Source organism: Aquarana catesbeiana, linkage group LG03 (assembly GCF_042186555.1).
Source record: "Aquarana catesbeiana isolate 2022-GZ linkage group LG03, ASM4218655v1, whole genome shotgun sequence".
NCBI classification, from domain to species: domain Eukaryota; kingdom Metazoa; phylum Chordata; class Amphibia; order Anura; family Ranidae; genus Aquarana; species Aquarana catesbeiana.
The window spans coordinates 418,303,013-418,326,590 of NC_133326.1; the positions used below are offsets into that span (position 1 = coordinate 418,303,013).

At 42.8% G+C, this 23,578-nt stretch overlaps 1 protein-coding gene across 1 annotated transcript in view; it reads right to left on the reverse strand.

The window, feature by feature from the left end:
- Window positions 1-11,156: 11,156 nt before the first annotated feature.
- The window catches only part of NPM1 (nucleophosmin 1), a 44,908-nt gene continuing 32,486 nt past the window's right edge, over window positions 11,157-23,578 (reverse strand). The window contains exons 8-10 of the mRNA XM_073620751.1: window positions 16,147-16,254; window positions 12,230-12,304; window positions 11,157-11,432 (exon numbers count right to left, since the gene is read on the reverse strand). Of these exons, the coding sequence (XP_073476852.1) occupies window positions 11,385-11,432; window positions 12,230-12,304; window positions 16,147-16,254 (231 nt within the window). The 3' untranslated portion in view covers window positions 11,157-11,384. The remainder of the gene's footprint in view (window positions 11,433-12,229; window positions 12,305-16,146; window positions 16,255-23,578) is intronic.

The following is a 23,578-nucleotide window of genomic DNA, read 5'->3' on the forward strand; positions in this document are numbered from 1 at the left end:
GGCCATCCGCAAAAGGCATGTCAGTAAGAACTTTTTTTTAAAAGGTCTTATGCACAGACCAGCACTTGGTAAACCCTTGATAAAAGTTTTTTTTCTCCCTCCCCTGCAAAGTAATGACATAATGTGCTAGTATGCGTCGTATACTAGCACATTTTGTGACACCTGCATACGAAACCCGCATCCATCTTAGCAAGTCTTCCTTCTGGGGGTCGCGGACTCCTGCTCTGTGACTGGCTGCAGCCGCGTGGGAGCCATTGGTAATGGCACTCGCTACTGAAGAAACGGCACGGGTACCCATTTCTTCAGTGCATGCGCCGATAACATCTTTGGAGCAGTATACTGTAAATATCTTTCAAACGGCACACGTTTAGGAGATATTTACAGTACCTATAGGTAAGCCTTATTCTAGGCTTACCTTAAGCCAGAGAAGCTTCAGCAAATCAACAGCAGACAGACAAATGAGAAGCCAACTGGCCAGAATCCAGTGCCACAGGTATTAAAGACCTTGAACTAGTTGATCCACCAATTCCACATAAGCAGGAGAAACTTGTTTTGAAGCCAAACTGTGGCATAGCAATTTAGCCCCTTCAATCAACGTCTAAGACAGTGGTCATCAACCCTGTCCTCAGGGCCCACTAACAGGCCAGGTTTATGTATTACCTTGGGGAGATGCAGGCTAGAATACTGCAATCAATGAGTAGCAAATTATATCACCTGTGATGTATTTCTGTTATCTTGCAAACCTGGCCTGTTAGTGGGTCCTGAGGACAGGGTTGATGACTACTGGTCTAAGAGACAATTACAGAGTATTGAACGATTTACAATTCCAGAAACTGCGTACATAGAAAGTGCAGTGATCTCCATCTCCGTGAGATGGGTCTCTAAAAGGAAGAGAATTCTTTGGATTAATGACTGCAGCCTTTTTCAGCCAGGAAACTGGAGGGTTCACTACTAGAGGGGTAGAGCAAGTTTTGATAAATGTATCCTCAAAAGAGATATCGCATGTAGGTAACGTAATTTACTTGATTGGCCATAACCAAGGTATGTAGATAAAATTGTCAAAAAAGGGGCCATATGAAAAAACTTTTTGCGTCTGCGAGTCCCATAGGACATTTGGGAATCCAACACCTGGGATTGGGAATCTTCCATTTTCAAAGTTTCCCTGACCACCATAACGAGATGCAAGAAACTCCTCACGTGCAATTTTTGCCTCCAACAGCTCCTCTTCATCAGCAGAAGGCATAGGGGAGGCCTCCGCCTCAGATGTTCCTGGATTCAGGGAAGGTGACTGTTTAGCATTTGCATAGTTGGGACACAAACGCGAGAGGAAGTGAGCAAAGCTAAACCCTGCATCGTGGCAGAAAATGAGTTAAAAGTTAAGGGGGGCCCCCGATAACCCCAACACCATCTGACTTGCGTCTGAAGAGGGAGCAGAGCTAAGACCAAAGGAGTCTGGCAGGCTAAGCAGTGTGGTTCATCCAAAAAGTGCCCTTTCCCCTATGGATACACTCACACCTGGACTGGCACCTGATTGCAGAGAGCACACTACAGGTGGACACAGACAGGAAGAGTACGAATGCTGTAGTCCTCCAAGCCGTATAGTTTTCTGTCTGTCAGTAGGGTGGGGTCCTGCTGTGAAGCATGTGCATTTGTGTGTGTTGTGAGCATTGATCTGTGTCCTCCAGTGGCTGACAGAAATGTGGCAATGGTGTGTGTGAGGTAAGGACCACCTCCTCCTGCCCACCCCAGGACTGAGAAAACAGAGAGCAGTGCCTGAAAATGGTGCTGAGGCTCCACCCCCAAGAACATGCCCCCCTCCCCTGGAACAGTGTATATTGCTGTGAGAGTAGCATGTGATGAGAGAATACTCAGCTGAACAGTGTGATGCTGTAGAGGGGAGCTATGACGAATGGAAACACTTACAGTAAAAAGAGAAAGATAGCCACAGGCAGAGAAAAGTACCAGTTCTCATTAAAAATAAAGGCACTGGATAATACGCATAGTCCAGAGGAACCCTGTCATCATAGACTGTACATACTATCTGTCGTATACACAGTGAGCGCAAACAAGTATTTGACCCCGTGCTGATTTTGTAGGTTTGCCCACTGATTAATAAATATCTAGAAAAACGCATTTAAAAAAAATCTATGAATTAATTTGCATTTTAATGAGTGAAATAAGTATTTGATCCCCTATCCATCAAGATTTCTGGCTCCCGGGTGTCTTCTATACCGGTAACAAGCTGAGATTAGGAGCAATCCCTTTAGGAGACTGCTCCTAATCTCAGCTTGTTACCTGTATATAAAAAAAAAAACACCTTTGTTCCATCTGCGAATAAACGCACCAACTGTCAATCTCCCTCCAGTTGGGGCTCTATGCACGATCTCACCTCGTGGCGTTTCAACGTTCATGAGAACCGTGAGGAATCAGCCCAGAGCTACACGGGAGAATCTGATCAAGGCAGTGACCATAGTCACCAAGAAAACAAATGGTAACACACTATGCCGTGAAGGTCTGAAATCCTACAGCGCCTGCAAGGTACCCCCTACTCAAGAAAGCACATGTACAGGCCCGTCTGAAGTTTGCTAATGAACATCTGAATGATTCAGAGGAGAACTGGTTGAAAGCGTTGTGGTCAGACGAGACCAAAATCAAGCTTTTTGACGTCAACTCAAGTTGCTGTGTTTGGAGGAGGAATGCTGCCTATGACCCCAGGAACAACATCAAACATGGAGGTGGAAACATTATGGTTTGGGTTTTTTTTTTTTTTTTTTCCTGTGAAGGGGGCAGGTTAACTTCACTGCATTAAAAGGGATGATGGATGGTGCCATGTACCATAAAAAAAAAAAATCTTGGGTGAGGACCTCCTTCTCTCAGCCAGGGCATTGAAGATGGGTCATGGATGGATATTCCATCATGACAATGACCCAAAACACACAGCCAAGGCAACAAAAGGAGTGGCTCAAGAAGCAGCACATTATAGTCATGGAATGGCCTAGCCTCAGGACCCACTAACAGGCCAGGTTTGCAACAACTCACAGGTGATATCATTTGCCGCTCAGTGATTGCAGTATTCTAGTCAGCATCTCCCCAAGGCAATACTTAAAAATCTGGCCTGTTAGTGGGTCCCAAGGACAGGAGTTGAGAACCACTGACCTAGCCAGTCTCCAGCCCTTAATCCCATAGAAAATATGTGGAGGGAGTTGAAGGTTTGAGTTACCAAACATCAGCCTTGAAACCCTAATGACTTGGAGAGGATCTGCAAAGAGGAGTGGGACAAAAGCCTTTTGCTATATGTAGAAAAGGTTCTCCCTGGGAAGCAAGGAACACAGTATTATTACTGATCACAGATTATGCAAGCATATAGATTAAGTACTGCATCCATGTAGGATTGTGTCCAAAATCTCACTGACCTTTGCAAAACTGAGACATAGCAGTATTAATTTAGTCAACTAAAATGGCATTTTGGTCAGACTGACTAAATCTAAATCAAAAGCAGTACATTTTAATCAACCAAATTCTAATCGCTTTAGTAAAATTGTAATGCACTTTTTTAAGTCTGTCTCTAGAATTTCCAAACTCATTATATAGTCCAGGAGTAAAAATATATAAAACTTATATCACATCACAGCGGCTCTGGCATACGCTCCAAACCACTGAGCATGCCCAATCTTCCTCTGTGACAGCAATTGAGCCTCCTGCCGTACAGCACGCTTTAGATGTCCCCCAACAGTTTAAGGGGCAGGCTCACTGAAGTTATAGTCCCCCTTGATTGGATGAGACTACCATTTGACTGCTGGAAACTCGCTGTAGTGTGCTGTTTGGGAACAAATGCAAGGTTGCAGTGTGTTAAAGTGGAGTTCCACCCAAAAATGGAACTTCCACTTTTTGGATCCCCCCCCTCCAGTGTCACATTTGGCACCTTTCAGGGGGGAGGAGGGAGCAGATACCTGTCTAATACAGGTATTTGCTCCCACTTCCTGGCATAGATCACCGCGGTGACCTACGCCACTTCTGTCACCTACCCCGTCCTCCCCGCTGTATTCTGTGAGACACAGAATACAGCAGGGACCTAAGAGGATGCGTAGCAGGGAACCAGGAAGTGAAGCCGCACGGCTTCACTTCCTTATTCCCTTACCAAGGATGGCGGCGGTAGCAGCCGAGAGCCGAAGGACGGATCGGCTTCCGACACCGCAGGCTCCCTGGACAGGTAAGTGTCCATATATTAAGTCAGCAGCTGCAGTATTTGTAGCTGCTGGCTTTTAATATTTTTTTTCAGCAAACCTCCGCTTTAAGCCATCCCCGGACCAGTGATTGAGGAGCTGAGCCGTGATTCCTTGCAGTGTTCATGTATAACCCAATATATGCTGAGTTCTGGTAAGCAGATTGGATTCTCACGTGGTGCACTTCATCATAAGCACTGAAAATTGGTGAAACCACCAAATCTTTCATCAATTTAGACTGTTGCCTTATATTAGTCCCACATGTGGTGTGTGTGTGTATATATATAGTTTTTATATATATAAAACTTTTTTTTTTTTTTGGTTAATCAACAAATAGTGCTGGCTGCTTTTTCAGATTTGTATAATATTTAACAGTTGCACAGGTCCCAAGTGTCATGACGCTTGGAATACTGAAGTATTTCTCCTTTGATGCTATTACAGAGCGTGGGGGTCTTCTGCCCTGTTTTAAGGCTAACACCCCCCCCCCCCCCCCCCCAGACAGCTTCATGGCCTGGAAGGAATGCATTGTTCTATGTTTGACTGTTTATGTACTTTAACCACTTGCTTACAGGGCACTTAAACCCCCCTCCTATCCAGACCAATTTTCAGCGCTGACACACTTTGAACGACAATTGCATGGTCATACAAAACTGTACCCATATGAAATTTTTATTATTTCTTCACCACAAATAGAGCTTTCTTTTGGTGGCATTTGATCACCTCTGCAGTTTTTACTTTTCGTTTGTAAAAAACTGAATTTTTTTTTTAAATTTTGTTATAAAAAATTAAAAACAGGTAATTTTTCTCCTTCATTGATGTACACTGATGAGGTGGCAGTGATTGGCACTGATCAGTTACACTGATCGGTTGCACTGATTGGCACTACTGGTGGGCACTGATTAAGCAGATGTGCCTCTTCCACTCCGGAACCAATGTCCCTCACATCTGAGCCGGTGATCAGCTTGCTTTTTTTTTTTTTTTTCTCTACTCACGCTGTCAGCGTGAGTAGAAAAAAAAAAAAAAAACACGATCTTTTGTTTACATCATGTGATCAGCTGTTATTGGCTGACAGCTGATCACATGGTAAGGGGCCGGGACTGGCCCCTTCCTTAGATCGGTGAGCACCCGAGTCTCAGTGACTCTGGGATCGCATGCACAGGGGAGGCCGTCATATGACGGCCTCCCGGGAATTCAGGTCCGCACTGTGGCCGTCGATCGGCCATAGCACAGATTGCCAAGTGGTTAATTACCCCCAGGGGCTTCTGTGTCATTATACATATCAGTCCTCCTACTCAAGTTTTGGGACCAATCCATGCTGACCCTATTTCAAGTCCTCATTTGCATGGCCAAGAGAACTTGAGTGAGAACTAAAGTGTACTTTACAGTTGACAAATAGGAAAGTGGTTGTTTGGGCAGGGTGTTCACACTGCTGTGTATAAAGGGATGTTGTGTGCATCCAATAAAAGTGAGATTCCTGTTTGAACTTGTACAGCCTGCCTGGTGTTTGTTCTGAGCCATCACAACTGGATTTGAACAGCATATAGCTGTAGTTTGAATCCCAGCACATCAGATGACCAAACCATCAGACGTTACGATCAGCAATCTGATTCAACAGCTGCAGAGGAGTGTCAGGAAAGTGGAACCAAGCAATTTATTGACATTGTTATATCACATCACAGCAACTAAATGTGTCTGTACTGCATGTTCAAACCTTTATTATAATCCTGGAGTAATAAATATCTGAAATATTTTTCTAGAATTTCTAAAGTTTGTTACTCTACCAAAAAAAAAGTATTCCGTCCTTTAAAGCAGTGCTCATCAACCCTATCCTCAGCGCCCACTAACAGGCCAGGTTTGCAAGATAACAGAAATACATCACAGGTGATATAATTTGCTGCTCATTGATTGCAGCATTCTAGTCTGCATCTCCCCAAGGTAATATATCTAAAACCTGGTCTGTTAGCAGGCCCTGAGGACAGGGTTAATGACCACTGCTTTAAAGGATGAAAACCAGGACAGTGCACATGTGTGATTTGACCCCTTGTAGCAGCTGAAATATCTGGCTGATCCTGCCAGTTTCTACCCTTGCCCTGTAATTTGACCACAGTTTATCATGGCTGCTCCGTCTCAACACTGGTCCGTGTGTACCTCATCAGCCACCCTCTCCCCCATGCTTATCAGCTTGCGACAGTGTCCACCTCTCTCGCTGCTATAATTAATTTCTGCAATCCTGTTAAGATAACTGCTATCTATATCTATAAAGCCCCTCTATACCTCATTTCCAAACACCATTCACATGACCAGCCACCTTTCTCTTCCCAACTGATGTCAGTGGAAATTCTCAGCCCCTCCCACTGTAGTTGTCAGATCGGGCAAAGGAACAGCAGACGGTCAACATGAACACCAAGCGGCACTGAGAAATTAAAAAAAAAAAAAAAAAATACAGCAGCTTTTTTAAAAAAAAAAAAAAAAAAAACAAAAAACAGACACTGGGAGACATTGCCTTATTTAACACAGGATGGTCAGAAAATTATATAGTTTTACAACCAGTGTAAAAGGCCAAGTGTACTTTTGAAATTACAGCTCCCCATGTACCAATATAGCATTAATGTACTTTCACAAAAATAAAAAAACTTTCCATTTAATTTACAAACAGCTTAGCTCACTGCTTGATTATTTCTGCCTTTACTGGACAGACTACAGGTCATGACATAAAAGGAATTGACCAGCTGAGGGGTAGAAGCAGGGTGTGTACTAAGATAAGCTGGTCAACTCCTTCCCGTGTCACAACCTAAGGCCCCTTTCACACAGACAGATCGAAAGGTGCTTTTAGCTGCAGATATTCTAGTTTTCTACTGTACACACACACACACACACACACACACACACACACACTTCCTATGGCCCCATTCACACACTGCATTTAGATTACATGCAGTTTGGTGCGGATAGAAAAAATAAAATAGACTGCGTCCAGGAGCAATTTAGCGCATAACTGCAGGTAATCGCAGTGCACTGTCAGCTGCAGACAACAGCACCGAGCTGCTGAGTGGGAAATGACCCGCACTGTTGGGTACGAATCTTAAAGGGGAACTCCACATCAAATTTTAAATAAAAACCAGCATCCCCCCGAGCATAGCAGGCCCTTTGGTCTGGTATGGATTCCAAAGGGCACCCCCTACGCCAAAAAAAAAAAAAAAAAAAAAAAACACTAGACAGGTTTTTAAAGTAATTAGGCAGGTCTTCCGACTTAGAGGGAGAAGCGTCCTGAGACCCCCGAAGTCAGAAGACCCCCGGACCTGCCTCATAAATTACTTTAAAAACCAGTCTAGTGTGTGTTTTTTTTTTTTTTGACACTTTTCCCCAGGTGAATGGGTAGGGGTATTTAAAATTTGGCATGGAGTTCCTCCTCAAGATTCATCCCAAACCATGCCTGGTATTGGCAGGGATCCAAGTCAGATCCCCATTCAATATGAGTCGGTACCCTGTCTGGTTGCTATGGAAATGGAAAACCGCAGCTAATCGCACTGTACAAATGCAGCTGATCCCAGTGCCTGGTGTCTTGAATTTCACAGGAAAAAACCATGCTTTTAACTGTGGCAGAATAGCAGTCCGTGTGAAAGGCACCTAAAGCCTGTCTAGGAAGTAAGGCAGATGTAATCAAGCAGTGTGTTTAAATGTCCATAAAGTCAGTGAGGTAAACATGTGTAGATTAAATGGAAAGCAGTTTTTGCTAAAGTACATTAATGCTATATTGGTACATGGGGGGCTGGAATTTAGAAAAAAGTGGACTTATCCTTTAAAGGATGCATTACAATTGGCAAATGCAGTTTAGTTCAACTAAAATATTGTTAAGATTTTAGTTGACTAAAAGTCAACGAAAACTAAAAACAATTCAGATGACTAAAATTCAAACCAAAATGCTATTTTAGTCAAAAGACTGACAATCTAAATTGAAATTTGACATCAAAATTATCATAGCTTCGTAGGTGGGTATATTTGTTTCCACCGGAGCAAAATACACCTTCACCGCATTCAAAAGGCGTATGGTTAGAGGCTTTGTATATTTGATAGGTCTGTTTGATAAGAGGTAAGCAAGCAGCCGGGTTGTCACTCACATCTACTAACCTAATGACCAACTTAAAGAATGAACCCGTTTTACCTTTCCACATAACTGTATGCATCCAGGATATGCCCATCCCAGGGGCCTACCCCCAGAGGGGTCTTTAGGGTTTGGGAACTAAAAAGAATGAACCACAGCCCTGTACAGCACACTGCGGCTAACCACACCCTATGCTTCAAATAGGTGATCCAGTGCCTAAAATAAAAACTACTACAGCATGACATTTGTTTTTTTTTTTTTTTTTAACCTATATTTGCAAGTACCTTCTCTTACCTAAAGTGTTTTAGCAGCATCACCATATGTTGGTTTCACTTTTCTTCCCATGCTGCCTGAGGTGAGCTATGCATTTTGAGGATTGGGTGTGCTGTATGCTTCCACATATTTCCCATTTTGAAAAACATGCAGAGAGGTTTAACGCTTTCCACAAGTGCATATGAATCTCCTTATAATACAGAGATCATTGATTCTTGGCAAGAAGCTGGCACTTTGAGCACCAAATGTTCAATTTCAACACATACTTTTATATAGATGGGGTAGTGGGGATATATGAATATTTTATGAATTAACCCCCCCCCCCCCCCCCAAGGATGCTAGCAAAAAACTGGAGGTCAGTGTGGAATAGTGTTTTTAGAGGTACACCCAGGCTTTGCCTGTCATCTGGAGGTGGCAGGGCCAGGCTGTGTCTTGTAGAATCTATTTTCTTATAAATGTGCAGTTATTCCAGGCTCAGAAGAAATGCATAGCAAGAATGTTTCCTTAAGGCTAGGTTCACACCATCTGCAGAGTGGCTTGCAGCAGGGGGATCCAGCAAGTCCCCATTCAACATTTCAGGCCTGAATTCAGACCTGAAACAGATCAAAGACTCACACAGGACCCTTCTGCAGTAGCCCCAGAGATGTGTGAACCTGCTTTGAGAGCTGGTCAGTCTCACGCGAATTTAATTTGCATAAGTGCAAAGCCTAAAGCCCAATTCTAGGAAACTTGAAAGTCCTCCCCCTGAAGGGGAGCTGCCTCTACACTGCAAGAGTTAGATGCTAGTTTAGTGGGCAGTCGTTTTGCTGATCTCCCCCTTTTCCCTGGCAAATGGCACTCTTACACTCTGGTAGTGGAATGCACCTTGGCTTCATGTTTAATGCATGGCTACAGTCCCATTCATCAGTTTTGACAGCAGGGGCATCTGTCAGTGTGCAGGGACCCTTCAGAAAATCTAATAAGCAACTGCTTTACCCAGTCCCCTAAACAGTTAATTACCCTTGGAGTGCACAGCCCCAATGCAAGGGAGGACTTTTCCCCAGAGGTCTATTGTTTACCTATAAAGATGCAGTCAGCTTAAAGTACAGAAAATACTTCAAAGAAATGTTGCAGCCTCAGAATTGCGTAACTACGGTAACATTGAATATGGCTCAACATAAAATCTTAAAATAAAAAAAAACTGTTGTGATTCACACTACCTCTGCCTGCAAGTGAATAGCAGGCAGGTTATCCAGCACTTCATGGAAGACCTGCCCAAAACACATTTTCCATAACCCTTTAACATTTGCAAAGAATGAGACGTCAACAAGTCATCGATGAGCGATTCTGGGGTGTAGATTATGCAAATAGACTAAAGCAGAGGCACAGGATAAAAATGCAGAAGGCCAAAACAGCAAGATTTCACATGCAAGAAAAGGTTTTGCAAAAATCTAAAAAATAAAATTATAAATCTGCATTAAATAACCTCCATGTGTGCGGAGAGAATGTAGACATTTAGTTTTCAGAAAAAAGGGAGACATCTTTAATTTGGTGGAAGAAATGGTGTAAAATAAAGAATTGTTGACATGGGGAGATTGTGTTCATGTTCACTTTACCCACATCTTCCAGTTTCTCATATTTTACTTTAAAGTAAAACGTCACAATCAACATTTTAGTGCTTATGCAGCTAGCATTAGTAAATAGATAGGAACACATAGCATATTTGAATTAAAAAAAAAGTTTAAACAGTTACTTCCTGGTTTCCATGCCTGGGGAAATGTCATACATCACAGTCTACAGTAAGGGAGGAAGGGCCATTAGCCAAGCACACCCTCTCCTGCTTGAATGTCTGAGCCGAGGACAGGTGGAATTCCAGAAGTAAATGCTACAATGAATCATTTTGTCAAGATGGCCTTGGCCAGAAATGCTAGGGGGAGCATTTCAAAATTATTTCTCAACAAAATAAAGCATGGGGGACATGGATGGATAAGTCTGCTTTGAATATTAAAAATGAAGTAGCATTTTTGGTTTGTTGAGCTCAGATGAAATATAGCTTCACTTTAATTTATCCCCATAACCTCTTGGCTGATAATACATACTTTGACAACCATAGCTAACAGCAATAGTGCTGGACATGAGTAGTGATGGTCTAGGCGACAGCAATGAGCTTGCAGCCAAACTTTGCTGAAAGCCCATGCATCTGTTTCGCCACATCATGTGCCAATTCCTGCCAACAAAAAGGGAAATTCCGATAACACCAATTTGGGAAAAAGTAATCACCTGCTGGAAGCGATGACATCAGATGCTAGCATTAAAATGGTAGATATTGCTGAACAAGGAAATTAAACTGGTGGAATGCGCTCCTAGATCATGTATCCACTGACAGCAAAAGTGATAATGTGATTTGGAAGTCCACCTGCCTTTCCAGTGTTGAGACTCAGTCAAAAGGCCACTAGAGGGGGAAGGGGGTCAATAGCAAAAGGACTGCATTTTGTAAGACATTTCACCGCAGTGCTGTTATTTTTCCTGTCATTACTATAATGAAGAAACATGCTACAAAACTATACAAGGCCCCAAAAGAAGTAAAAAATACAGATTTATTAAACATGTATATGCTTGAACTTCAGATCTGCCCAACCATCTTACCATACCTTGACAATGTGTGTACAAAATATGCAGTTTCAGGCATTTAAACATTCTTGGCAAGTATAACAGACCAATGCATTCTCATCTACTTACAAGAAAAAAAAAAAAAAAAATATAAAACAAGATGTGAAACCAAGGAGACAGCAAGAGATACAGGCGGGTTATTTATCTTTTAGCGACTGTCTCCACTTCCAGAGATCTTGTATTACCTGCAATGTTAACAAGAGTATATTAGAATAAAGAGAAATCCATTTGTGTCTTGTACACATTAAAGTAGTCTCAATGCCTGATAATTTGCAATGACAAAAAAGGTACAGTAGATTAATAAGGCCCCTTTCAGAGTTCAAGTGCTTCTGCATTAAAAAAAAAGCACCTGAAAAGCTCAAGAAAAAAGCTTCCATTTAAAATCAATGAACGCTTTCACACTAGGGTGGTGCTTGAAAAAAAAATACTGCTTGCAGCATCTTTGGGAGCTAAAACTGCACCAGATCACACCCCTCCCCACTGAAATGAATGCGAAGCAACTCAAAGATGCCCCACAGAGTTTGACTCACGTGTCTTTTAAAAACAGCACTGCAAACGCCCCAAAAGCGATCAGCGTTTTACTGGCAGTTTTGAAGCAATCCAGTGCGAAAGGAGCCCAATGTTGGCACAACCATGTGAACAAGGAGCCAATGGAAAAATTCTGCTTGCAAGTACCACATAGCACTTCTAAATTAAAAACCCACTTAAGGCATGAAAGGTTTATTTTATTTTGTCCAATTTGCTGGATTTCTGGAAAAAATGAAAATCTGATTTCCATCCATTAACTGTTGTACTACATACCACATTTTAGAAGGTAAGCCTAATCCATAAAGCAGTGAATAATGAATAGTCTGATTTGGAGAAAGTACCTGTCCCATTACCAATGGAGTGATTTACTAGGACTGTACTGGCAACGATTTGGGTTTTGGATATGCACAGATTAACTGATGTTTATTCACATATGTAACACACAAGGTCTTACCTTCTGGTCATCCATCCTGAAACAGTTCTTCACATAGTTTGTAAACTTTGGTTCAATTTTTGGAAGTGCACCACCCTGAAGAGTGAAATATAGATTACACTAATTGAATCTTTACATTGCTACACTGCATTATGCAAATATTTATAAAGTCTAAGTGACTAACATTTTCTTGTTTGTAGCACCTTATACCCCACTGGTTTGTATCTGTGAACCCATGAAGGTATTTTAAGGCTATACTTTTACTGAGATAGCTGCCAAACTTACTGGTCAAAAATTCCCTTGCAAGTCCCATGCAGGAGAGGTCAGGCAAAATCCCCCAACACAAAAGATGCAACATGACAAAATAAAGGAAAATCTGAAAGGGGTAGAAAAAAAAATTCTGATACTCCCATCCCTCACCCAAAGCAATGATGGTCAGCATGACAGTATAACTTGTGATCTGGGTATATAAAGACAGATCCAGCTGCTGAATGCAGAAATCTGAGCCCAGCAACTAAAGGTGCTCTTGCTGGACTTGGCTGTAACCAATTCAAGACCCCTATTGGAGCTAGAGGAGAGGGCTATTTGGGTAGGAGTTGCTGCCCAGGCAAAAGGGACCCAAAAGATGCCACAAGGCATGAAATGACTACCCGATAGTTTAAAAAAAAAGTATTAAAGGGATATTAAGCAATGATATAATCCTGCTGGACAAGCGTTCGGGAAAAATGTCGAACCCATGGAGGGCAAGGTAACATGCATGCTGCTTGGGACATTAGAAAACAGCCATCTAGCACTGGTTTTCCAGCTGTTCGCTAGCAACTTAGCTAGTTTTAGTGCTCTAGGCTTAATGTCTTCCTGTCACACAGGGCAAGTAAAATGTAAGGTACATGTTGCAGCTGCAGGGCCAGGCACCCCTATACCATGCAAGCCCACCTCTGGTAAGGGAAACATTGAAACAAAAAAGTTCCAGCTACACAGAATGTAGACTACATCTGTCTAGCGCAATTAATCCATCAGCCACTTAGCCAGGTGAATGTCCAGAGCTCTGAAACCTGAAAGCAATACTATGACAGGCATTCCCCTACGCAGACCCTTAGTACAAGCACTACGAAACTATTTTTTTCAGAAATAAAGTAATCTTCATTGCTCAACATTTGATGGAATTTTTGTTGTGGCTATACCATGCTAATATATTATTAGGATACAGGATTTATATAGCGCCAACAGTTTGCGCAGCGCTTAATAGAACAGTAAATGTTTGGCTGGAAAAGAGACTATAAAAATAGATGGATGGATAACAAAGTGGGGGGGAGTGGCAGGTAAGCGGTGGATTGCACCCCCAACCCCCCCCCCCTTCCTTTTCTAGTCTCTCCTCCATATATGCCGCAATCTGAGAAGCGGTAGGGGCTTTTGGCTTTCATTTTTGGCCCAAATCAGGTGATGAGGGGCTTTTGTGATTCTCCCCCCCCCCATACCACAATAGAACCCTCTGTATGTATGCTGTGTGGAGAACCAACAGAGTGCAGGCCACCAGGCATGTCCTGAAGGAGTACACAGCACCCCAGCTGCCAAACATCCTATAACAAAGTATTGCCAGATCTATGAGGGACCCTATATATAGCCCAGGCAAAACAACAAAGGACTCAAGGTTTGGGTTCTTGTGTAGCACCATGTGGCTGGCTACGTGCCTTGCACAAAGTGCCAAGGTGAGCACCCATGCAGAATCCATTGCCCAAAGCAATAGCACAGGCTGCACCCACTCCATGGGGTCTGAATATGGCACCCAAGGTTTTACAGGTGTTACACCAATATTGTGGCATTTGAGGACAGTGGAGTTGAATAATCTGAAGATAAAATCAACTTGAGTCAAGTGATTTCTTTGTAAGGGAGAAGAGGGCCATCATAGTCTAAATAGCAAAAAGCTGACGCCTCATGGAGTGGGATAGGATTATTGGGGAGGCACGATTTTAAAATCTTGCCAGTGTTTAATTACCTGCAGACAGGAGCCCATAACCTGAGGTTTATAAATATGCCGCCTGTGCCCTATACAGTTAGGATAACTATACGGTCAGTGCCACTTTGTTGCAAGTGAGGCTGTCGCAGTGGATCTTAATCTAGAAAATGGGTAGACAACAGTCAGCATGCCAGCTGGTGGAGCTACAGTTCCCATGAGGCATTGCAAGACTAACAACCACAGCTACACAGCAGCAACAGGTGCACAAGAATAGAATAAGGCCCAGCAAGCCCAAACTTAAAGCAGTGTTCCACCCGCAATTTTTTTTTTTTAAAAGTCAGCTATAAACACTGTAGCGGCTGACTTAATAAGGACACTTACCTGTCCAGGGGGCCAGCGATGTCAGCCCGAGGCCGATTCGTCCATCGGATCGGGTGCAGGCGCCACCATTCTAATTAAGGGAAACCAGCAATGGAGCCTTGCGGCTTCACTGCCTGTTTCCTACTGCGCAAGACGCCTTGTGAATGGGCCAGCTGTCTTCTGGGAAACATGTCCCAGAAGACATCGGGGAGGGGGGGGCGGATTGGTTTGCCAAAAGAATATGGCGTCCTGTGCCATGGACCGGAAGTACAAGCTGCACTTCCGGTCATAAAAAGGCACTCATAAAAAGGGAAGTTTTTAACTAGCCAAAAACAAGCAGTGAAGAGGCGCTCTCGTTTAAGACCACCTCTCAAAAGTGGGCGGAACTTTGCTTTAATGGTAAACGCACCTCACTGCTGGAGCAAGCAACAGAGGCTTAGCCACTTGGAAACCAATGGTTTGGAAGAAAGAGGAACAGGTGGCAGCTCTCTGCAAAAGAGAGTAGAGACACTAGGTGCTGTATAGGCCCAAGAACCCAACCTTTATGGGGGAATTGGCTCCGGCAGAGACATTGTTCACGAAGGGCAGAAGCCCTGTAAAAAGGGGTGGCAGAAGAACCGCCCAGCTGAGTGGGAGGGGGAAATCCAAAAGGGGCCTTCCAATACATGGAGAAAAAAAAAAAAAAAAAAAAAATTGTGGCACGTCAAGGGAATGTGCCAAATAGGAAATAACCTGAAGTATGGATATCAGAAATTCATCTAGCAGGATTGACTAGCTGCTGCATGTCAAGGAAGAAAACCGAGAAAGGCAGACAAGTGCTGATGCTTCTACAGAAAACACACCTCACTAGTACTGGGTTGGATCTTTTTGCCTTCAGAACTGCCTTAATTCTTCGTGGCACAGATTCAACAAGGTGTTGAAACGATTCCTCAAAACCTGGTCCATATTGACATGATAGCATCACGCAGTTGCCGTATATATGTCAGCTGCACATCCATAATGCAAATCTCCCGTTCCACCACATCCCAAAGGTGCTCTATCGGATTGGGATCTGGTGACCGGAGGCCATTTGAGTACATTAAACTCATTGACCTGTTCAAAAAACCAGTTTGAGATGATCCAAGTATGAAAGTAGCCATCAGAAGATGGGTACACTGCAGTCAAAGGAATGGACATGGTCAGCAATAATACTCAGGTAGGCCATGGTATTTAAAATGATGCTCAATTGGTACTAAGGGGACCCAAAGTATTCCAAGAAAACATCCCCCACTACATTACACCGCCAGGCTGAACTGTTGATACAAGGCAGGATGGATCCATGCTTTCATGTTTACGCCAAATTCTGACCCTACCATCTGAATGTCGCAGCTGAAAACAAACACTCAGACCAGGCAACATTTTTCTAATCTATTGTCCAATTTTGGTGAGGCGAGACAACAAAAAACCTGACAGAAAACCAAGCACATGTCTGTCATCACAGCTATTAGCTTACTTACCTCAAAATGCCTTACCATACTACTTGTGGCATGCAGTAAAACTGTTGGTAGTGGCATGCTTGCTTCTATGCATAAAATAAAGCAATTTGCTGAAGATAATGTATAGTTTAATTGTTCAATAACCTTACCTTGTCTAAAGTCCCCTGCATTTTTGCCTTAATCTCTTCAGGCGTAAAGGGTGTTTTTGGAGTTTTTGGGCTCTGTTTTGCCTCTTGTTTCCCTTTCTGTTCAGGTGTCTGTTAATAGATATACAAATACGTGATACAATATGAGCAGTACACCCATCTTCTGACAGATCACAAATACATAGAACTGACCTAGAGTAGAATGAATTTCAAAACGAGATATTTTGTAGGCTGAATAAAGTTTCTGGAAGGAGGGCAAGAAACTACAGGCCACTCTGTATACCCTCACATTTTGTACATTCAGAGCTACAGCGTAATGTTTTCAAGACAACCAGAATTAGTTTTCCATTTGAGTAAACTTCAGATTACAGCTAGTAGAACAGAATGGTCAGCTCATGTAATGGAAATTTCATTTTTTTTATAATCAAATTTTTTTTATTTCCTGTTATACTTTTCACAATTCATAATTAAACATCCTTAATTTCATATTTTACAATAATTACGCAGGATTAACATATTAAACATTAATAAGAGACCAATTGGTAACATCGTTCTCTTACAACTAATTATAACATCTATTAAAAAAAATAAATAAATAAAACCCTAGGTGATTAGCATAATTCCCATTGATTGTGTGTTTCAATCTTCATATCCCCTTCCTTAGTGACGTTCCCTACACCATGCGCTTACAAACCAGCACATTAAACAATAAGAAAAACAAAAAAACAAAAAAAAACAAGAAAACTAAGAGACATTCACCTTACCACCTCCCTCCCCCCCTTTCACCAAATCAGGTATCTCATTATACAGGTAAAAGGGACAGGACAGGGAAGGGGGGAGAGACAGCAGTCTAAACAAAAATAAATAAAAGAACCCCAATTCCTTCCTTTTCCTCCCTGGCTAAACCCCTATGCAACTAATCCAAGGTATTTATATGGCCCTGGCTCCCTGCACCTTCTCGTTTCATATTTCCCTCTTAATCTATCCCCTCTACACACTGTATCCAGCCTGCCCATATGGCAAATCCTCTATTACTATATCCTCCATATCCTCAAATCCCCCTTTTTTGTCTTTAACTGCATGAATCCATCTTTCCGCTTCCATTGTCCGGTTGCCCTCCCTTTTCCAATCCTCTAATGTTGGGCAGGTAATCTGCTTCCAAAATCTTGGAATATTTTGGCTGCATTTAATGTGGTGTAATGCTCCTCCTATAGGCCTTGATTGTGCCAGTTGTTCCATAAAATAAGTAGTCCAAAAGGTGTACACTCTATAGATCTAGGGGCTAACCTCTTGATCAATGGTGCAACTGCTTCCCAGAATTCCTTAATCCTGGGGCATTCCCACCACAGGTGAAGAAATGTACCCCTTTGCTCGCACCCTCTCCAGCATTGGGCATCTGCTGTTGGATATATCCTATTTAATCTTGCTGGTGTCCTATACCACCTTGTCAAAAATTTATAGGCCATTTCCTGAGAATACGAGCTTATGGATGTTGAATAAGTTGATTGGATCATTTTTTTAATTTGTTCGTCTGATAGTACTTTATTTAGTTCTTTCCCATTCCCTGACAAAGTATGGGATTGTTTTCTTTTGGGTACTAAGTATCAGGCTGTACATCTGGGACAACATATGTCTGCCCTCCCCCAGGTGTACACACGGGCTCTCAAACCTAGTTATTGTATTTAATGGTCTCAGAAGGGGTTTAATTTTTTTGAAAAAACTTTTCATTTGATTGTATCTCCATCCTGTTATAGATATATTCCCTAGTGCTGTAACAAGCTCTGAATAAGTTGCTAAGGTCCCCCGTGGGGCAAACTTGCCACAGGTGACATCTCCATCCCTCCCCCATGAATCCTCCTCCCTCCCCCGGTGCCATGGGACACCCTCCAGTGGCGCAAAGGGGGACACCCGGGGGGAGTACTCTCCTGTTTTATTTAGATTATCCCATGTTATCAGTGTGTTCCAGGTCAGGGGGGGGGGGGTGTGTCCATTTCGAGAGTCCTCTTTCCGTATTCGGAATCCAGGGAGCTCCTGCCAGGTTCCTCCTCACTATAGCTTTCTCTAATGGGACCCACATTTTACTAGGGGAATCATGGCACCAATTCAAAATACGGACCAGCGACATTGCCTTATAGTATGTTGATATATCAGGAAGGCTAAAACCTCCTTCAGCCTTACTTCTACACAGGATGTCATGTCAGCCTTGGTTTTTTATTATTCCACACAAATGCTGTAAAAGCCTTCCGTATCGGTTTAAAAAAAGATTCCTGGTAACTTAATCGGAACTGTATGTAACAAATAATTCTAGGTAGTATACACATCTTAATGGCACTCACTCTTCCAAACCATGTTAAATATTGTCCTGTCCATTTCTTTAAGTCCTCCCTTAACCCAGCTATTAGGGGAGTATAATTAAGATCATACAACCTTTTTTGATCGGAGGTGACATGAATCCCCAGGTAAAACACTGAATCTTTCTTCCACACAAAGGGGTATTCCCTCTTCAATATCTCTGCCATCTCTTGAGGGACATGACTGGGAAGTAGTATTGATTTTTCATAATTGATTTTAAAATTAGATAGTCTACCATATTTACCTACTTCCTGCATGAGTGACACTAGGGAAGTGGAAATTTCATATCTTAAAGCAGCGTTCCAGTGTTAAAAGTCAGCAGCTACAAAAAGTATAGCTGCTGACTTAGCACACTCCAGTCCCACGGTCTAGCGATGCGGACGCCCGGAAAACCACGATTTTACCCCTTTCAAACTCCCTAAATATATGAAGGGAGATTTTCTCCATCATTCATTGAACATACATTAAAATGAAGGTCTCTCTCTCTATACACACATACATATACACACACACATAATGCCTTTATTAAAGTACAAATAAGTAACCCCATCTTAAAGCGGAGTTCCACACAAAAAAGGAACTTTCGCTTTTCGGAACCCTCCCCCCCTCCGGTGTCACATTTGGCACCTTTCAGGGGGGGAGGGGGGTGCAGATACCTGTCTAAGACAGGTATTTGCACCCACTTCCGGCATAGACTAGAGTCTACGCCTCTTCCCGTCCCCACCACGCTGTCTCCTGGGAAACACACAGCTCGACTCCCGCATGCGCAGTAGGGAACCGGGAAGTGAAGCCGCAATGCTTCACTTCCTGATTCCCTCACCTAGGATGGCGGCGGCAGCCACCAAGATCCGAGCGGGTTCTCGGCGTCGCCTGCCGACATCGCTGGACCCTGGGACAGGTAAGTGGCCATGTATTAAAAGTCCTATAGACCCCACATCTCTCCATAGAAAGGACCGGTCACACACTATTCCTACTACAAGGGATGTTTACATTCCTTGTAATAGAAATTAAAGTAGGGATGCACAGAATAGATTTTTTGGTGCCGAAACCAATAATGAAAATACATTTTCCTTGATCCCGAAAACCCAAACACTGATACCGAAAGTGACTATTTTTAAAAATAATTTTATACAGGAGATGGTCAGGTGTCCCCAGTAGTGTAGCCAGTGAAGGGAGAGGAGAGCCGCTGCCTGTTTGATTACAGTGCCGGGAACATCACAGCTTTCATTTCAATAGCTGTGTGTTCCCAGCTGCACGCCGTCACATATAGCCCCTCCCCCTGGTCCAGGGAACTTTGACAGATCACCTGTCACAGGATTGGACAGGTGATCTGTCTCAAAGTGCCAGGACAAGAGGGAGAGACTGACTGTGTGCAGCGGGGAACACAGCTATTGAAATGAAAGCTGTGATGTTCCCGGTGCTGTAAACAGGCGGCGGCTCTCCCCCCTTTCAACGATATAGGAAGCCCCCCTGATAGGTGGAACCAGGGGCGGGGGGCAGAGCCCCACCCCATTTTCAGCTTTTTGCCGAATGGGCCATTTTCAGCCAATATGTTTCAGTGGCCGAAAATTCAGGGCATCCCTAAATTAAAGTGATTAAAAATTAAAGAGAAAGTAAAAATATTTTTAAAGCACCCCAGTACCCACATGCAGAAGCGAACGCATACGCAAGTTGCACTCACATATGTAAACGGCGTTCAAATCACATGTGAGGCATCGCCGCGTGCAGTAAAGAGCAACAATTCTAGCCCAAGACCTTTACTAACTCTAAACAATTAACCTGTAAAAAGTGCCGCCTAAGGAGAGTAAGTACCAAAGGTTGGCACTATTCCACAAGTGAACGCAATTTTAAAGCATGACATGCTAGGTATCTATTTGGCGTAACATCTATCAGTTTTTTTCTTACACAATGCAGAGTTTCCACAGTGAGTATAACAAGCATGCTTTACTGCATATAGACCAATTTTACTGTTGTGGGTTTAGTAACACTTTAAAGGAAACAGCCATTGGAACGCACTGCCTGGGTTAATGGTGATGCGGACACTTTCTATTATGCAAGAATTTTGGTGCCATTTGTTGTCCCACTTTAACCCTGTTCCTTCCCAGGCCAATTTTCAGATTTCAGCGCTGTCACACTTTATGCACAATGTCATGCAACACTGTACCCAAACTAATTTTTATAATTATTTGAGACAGATATAGCTTTCTTTTGGTGGCAATCACTTTTTTGCAAAAAAGAAAAAACTCCAAATTTTGAAGTTTGTTATAAAATGTTCTAAATAAGTAATTTGCTGGGCACTGTTAGTGTCCCAATTATCAGCGTAGATGCCCCATGTGTATTTGCTGGTTATTGGCTCTCCTCCCACACTGTCAGCTGTAACCGGCAAATCCGATAAGGCTTCCTATTAAGCAGTAAGACTTTCATAATGCACATTATATTGCCTTGCAGTCAGATTTTCCTCAACTGAGTTTACCATTTTAAAATGCCCCACCATCCTCTACAAAATATGTTCGAAATAAAATTAGATTTTATTAGATCTGCCAGAGATTGTTCAAAACAAAGTCAGTCCCTCCTTTTAGGTCAAACTTTGCTGACAAGATCTCCTCTAAACATATGGAAGCCAATTGTCCTCAAAACTAAACCTTCCACTTAAAATTCTCAAAGGGTTGACGAAATGCCATCTAGAGACTGGACACAAACAATTCCTTTCCCCCAAAATGGATCCTGGCACTCCATCTCTTAGCAGAGGATTTTGCTGTGAAATGATCTGCCAGTCAATTCCCTTGTAAAACAGATTTAAAAAAGCCCAGACCAGTCTCCTATTAAGAGAAAACCCCCCCCCCCCCCAAAAAAAAAAAACACACAAGTAACCAAAACCTGTGGATATTAACCCCTTCCCACCGAGCGTACGCAGATGTGCAGCCTTGGCTTTCAGGGGTTATACTGCAGCTGCAGGCATCATCCTGGTACCATTTTTTAGAGCGGGTGATTGGCTTTCCAGGGATAACAATCGATGCGCCTAAAAGCCGCTCGATTGTTATCCCAGAGGAGCAGGAGCCCCCCCACACCCCCCGCTCTAACCAAGCCTCCCCTGCCACTTCCGGCAGCTAGGGACAGACTGGCACGAAGCTGGAAACTGCTTTGTTCCAGTCTCTTAATTGTAAACACAGAAGCAAAGTCATGACATCACTTCCTGTTAACTCGGCTGCCAATGGCACCGGTTTTAAAAAAACACAGTAGTCAGAATCGCCAAAAATGTCGATCTGAATAATTTGAAGTGTAAAGGGGGGATTGGAGGTGTTTTAGATCCCCGATCCCTCCATAAAGAGTACCTGTCACCACCTATTACTGTCACAAGGGGTGTTTACATTCCTTGTGAATGTAATAAGTGATTTTTTTAAAACAATTTAATATAAAAAGAAAAAACTTTTTTAAATGGCCCCTGTCCCCACAAGCTCACGCAGTAAAGAACACATATGGTAGTCATGCCGCATATGTAAACGGTGATCAAATCACACGCGAGGTATCGTCGCACACGTGCAACTCTAACCTGGTAACCGTAAAAAAATTTAAAGCATCGCCTATGGAGATTTTTTTGGTACCGTAGTTTGCCGCCATTCCAGTGCATGCAATTATACAGTGTGACGTGTTTGGTATTTATTCGGCGTAACATATTTCACATAATATACAAAAAAAATTGGGCTACCATTTCGTTTTTTTAAAATTCATGAAAGTGTCCTTTTCCCAAAAAGTTGCGTTTAAAAACACTGCTGCACAAATACCATGTGACAAAATATTGCAACAATCGCCATTTTATTCTCTGCTAAAAAAAAAATGTTTGGGAGCTCCAAGTAATTTTCTAGCAAAAAAAATACAGATTTTAACTTGTAAACACCAAATTTCAGAAATAGGCTTAGTCATGAAAGGGTTATTCCACCTCCTGCAGCAGAAACTTATAAAGCTCCCACACAGAATGGGTAATCAGCAGTTTCGGGGGTCTTGCACCTGTGGACTTGGTCCTGGACAGAATTTTGGGCTGAAATTATATAACATTTTATGAAGCCGATGGAAACTGAACCCCGAGTTATCCTATTCCTGTTACCATACATTCCCCAATATTTGCACTTTGTAATTTTGCATCGTTACTGTGATTGTGTTTTAAGAGTGATTGCAACTCTGAATGTATCATATCTTATATAGTTCACAGGTCCACCACTATTGACCTGTATTTATTGGTTGTAACTGCTTTATTTACTGAGGCCCTCTTCTGCACAATTCCCCTTTGAGTACTCAGACCTTTTTAGCCAACAGCTTGTGGCCTCTGATATTTTATTTTCAGGACCATTCAACCGTTTCTGCTGCTAGCTTCGACACCTAGCTATTGAAACACAAGTTCAATGCAGATTCTGTATTCCTGTAATAAAAGCTCATAAGTTGCCTTCCTGCAAGAGTCAAACATTGAAGAGGACTTCCCACTGGTTGAGTCCCTGGGGATTTCCCCACACACTTATCTGGTGGGCCAGTTTTCACCCTTTAGCACCAAAGGTCAAGTGTCTGCAGTCTCCTCCCCCCATTGGGCTGGTTGACCTGTATTTGATGGGGTGGGTACAACCCATTGAATTGTTTTGGGTTGCTTAATCAAAGCATCCCTTAGACCAGGGGTCACCTTTCCACTTAAGGGCCAGATTCAATGTACGAATGCATGGAGGGCCTCATTAACCTAATGAATGAAGATTTTTTTTTGGGGGGGGAGATACAGAGGTAGCTGCGGACAAGGTGGTGGGGAATAAAAGAAAACGCTTGCCCAGGGTCCAACAATATTCCTATTCACTCTGTTTACTGTCATCTGCAAATGTTTGTTATATAATAAAAATGCAGCTATATACCTCAAGAGTGCCACTTGATGTGACCCGCTGCCTCCCTTCTCGTCTGACAATTGCAGTGAGTGGGGCAGAGAATGATGTCAGGAGAGGCTGTGAGTCATCCGAGTGCCAAGCGGCAATCTTAATGAGTTATACAACTGCATTTTTTATACTAGACTTTTGCAGATGACATTATTAAAACAGGCAACCACATGTCCACG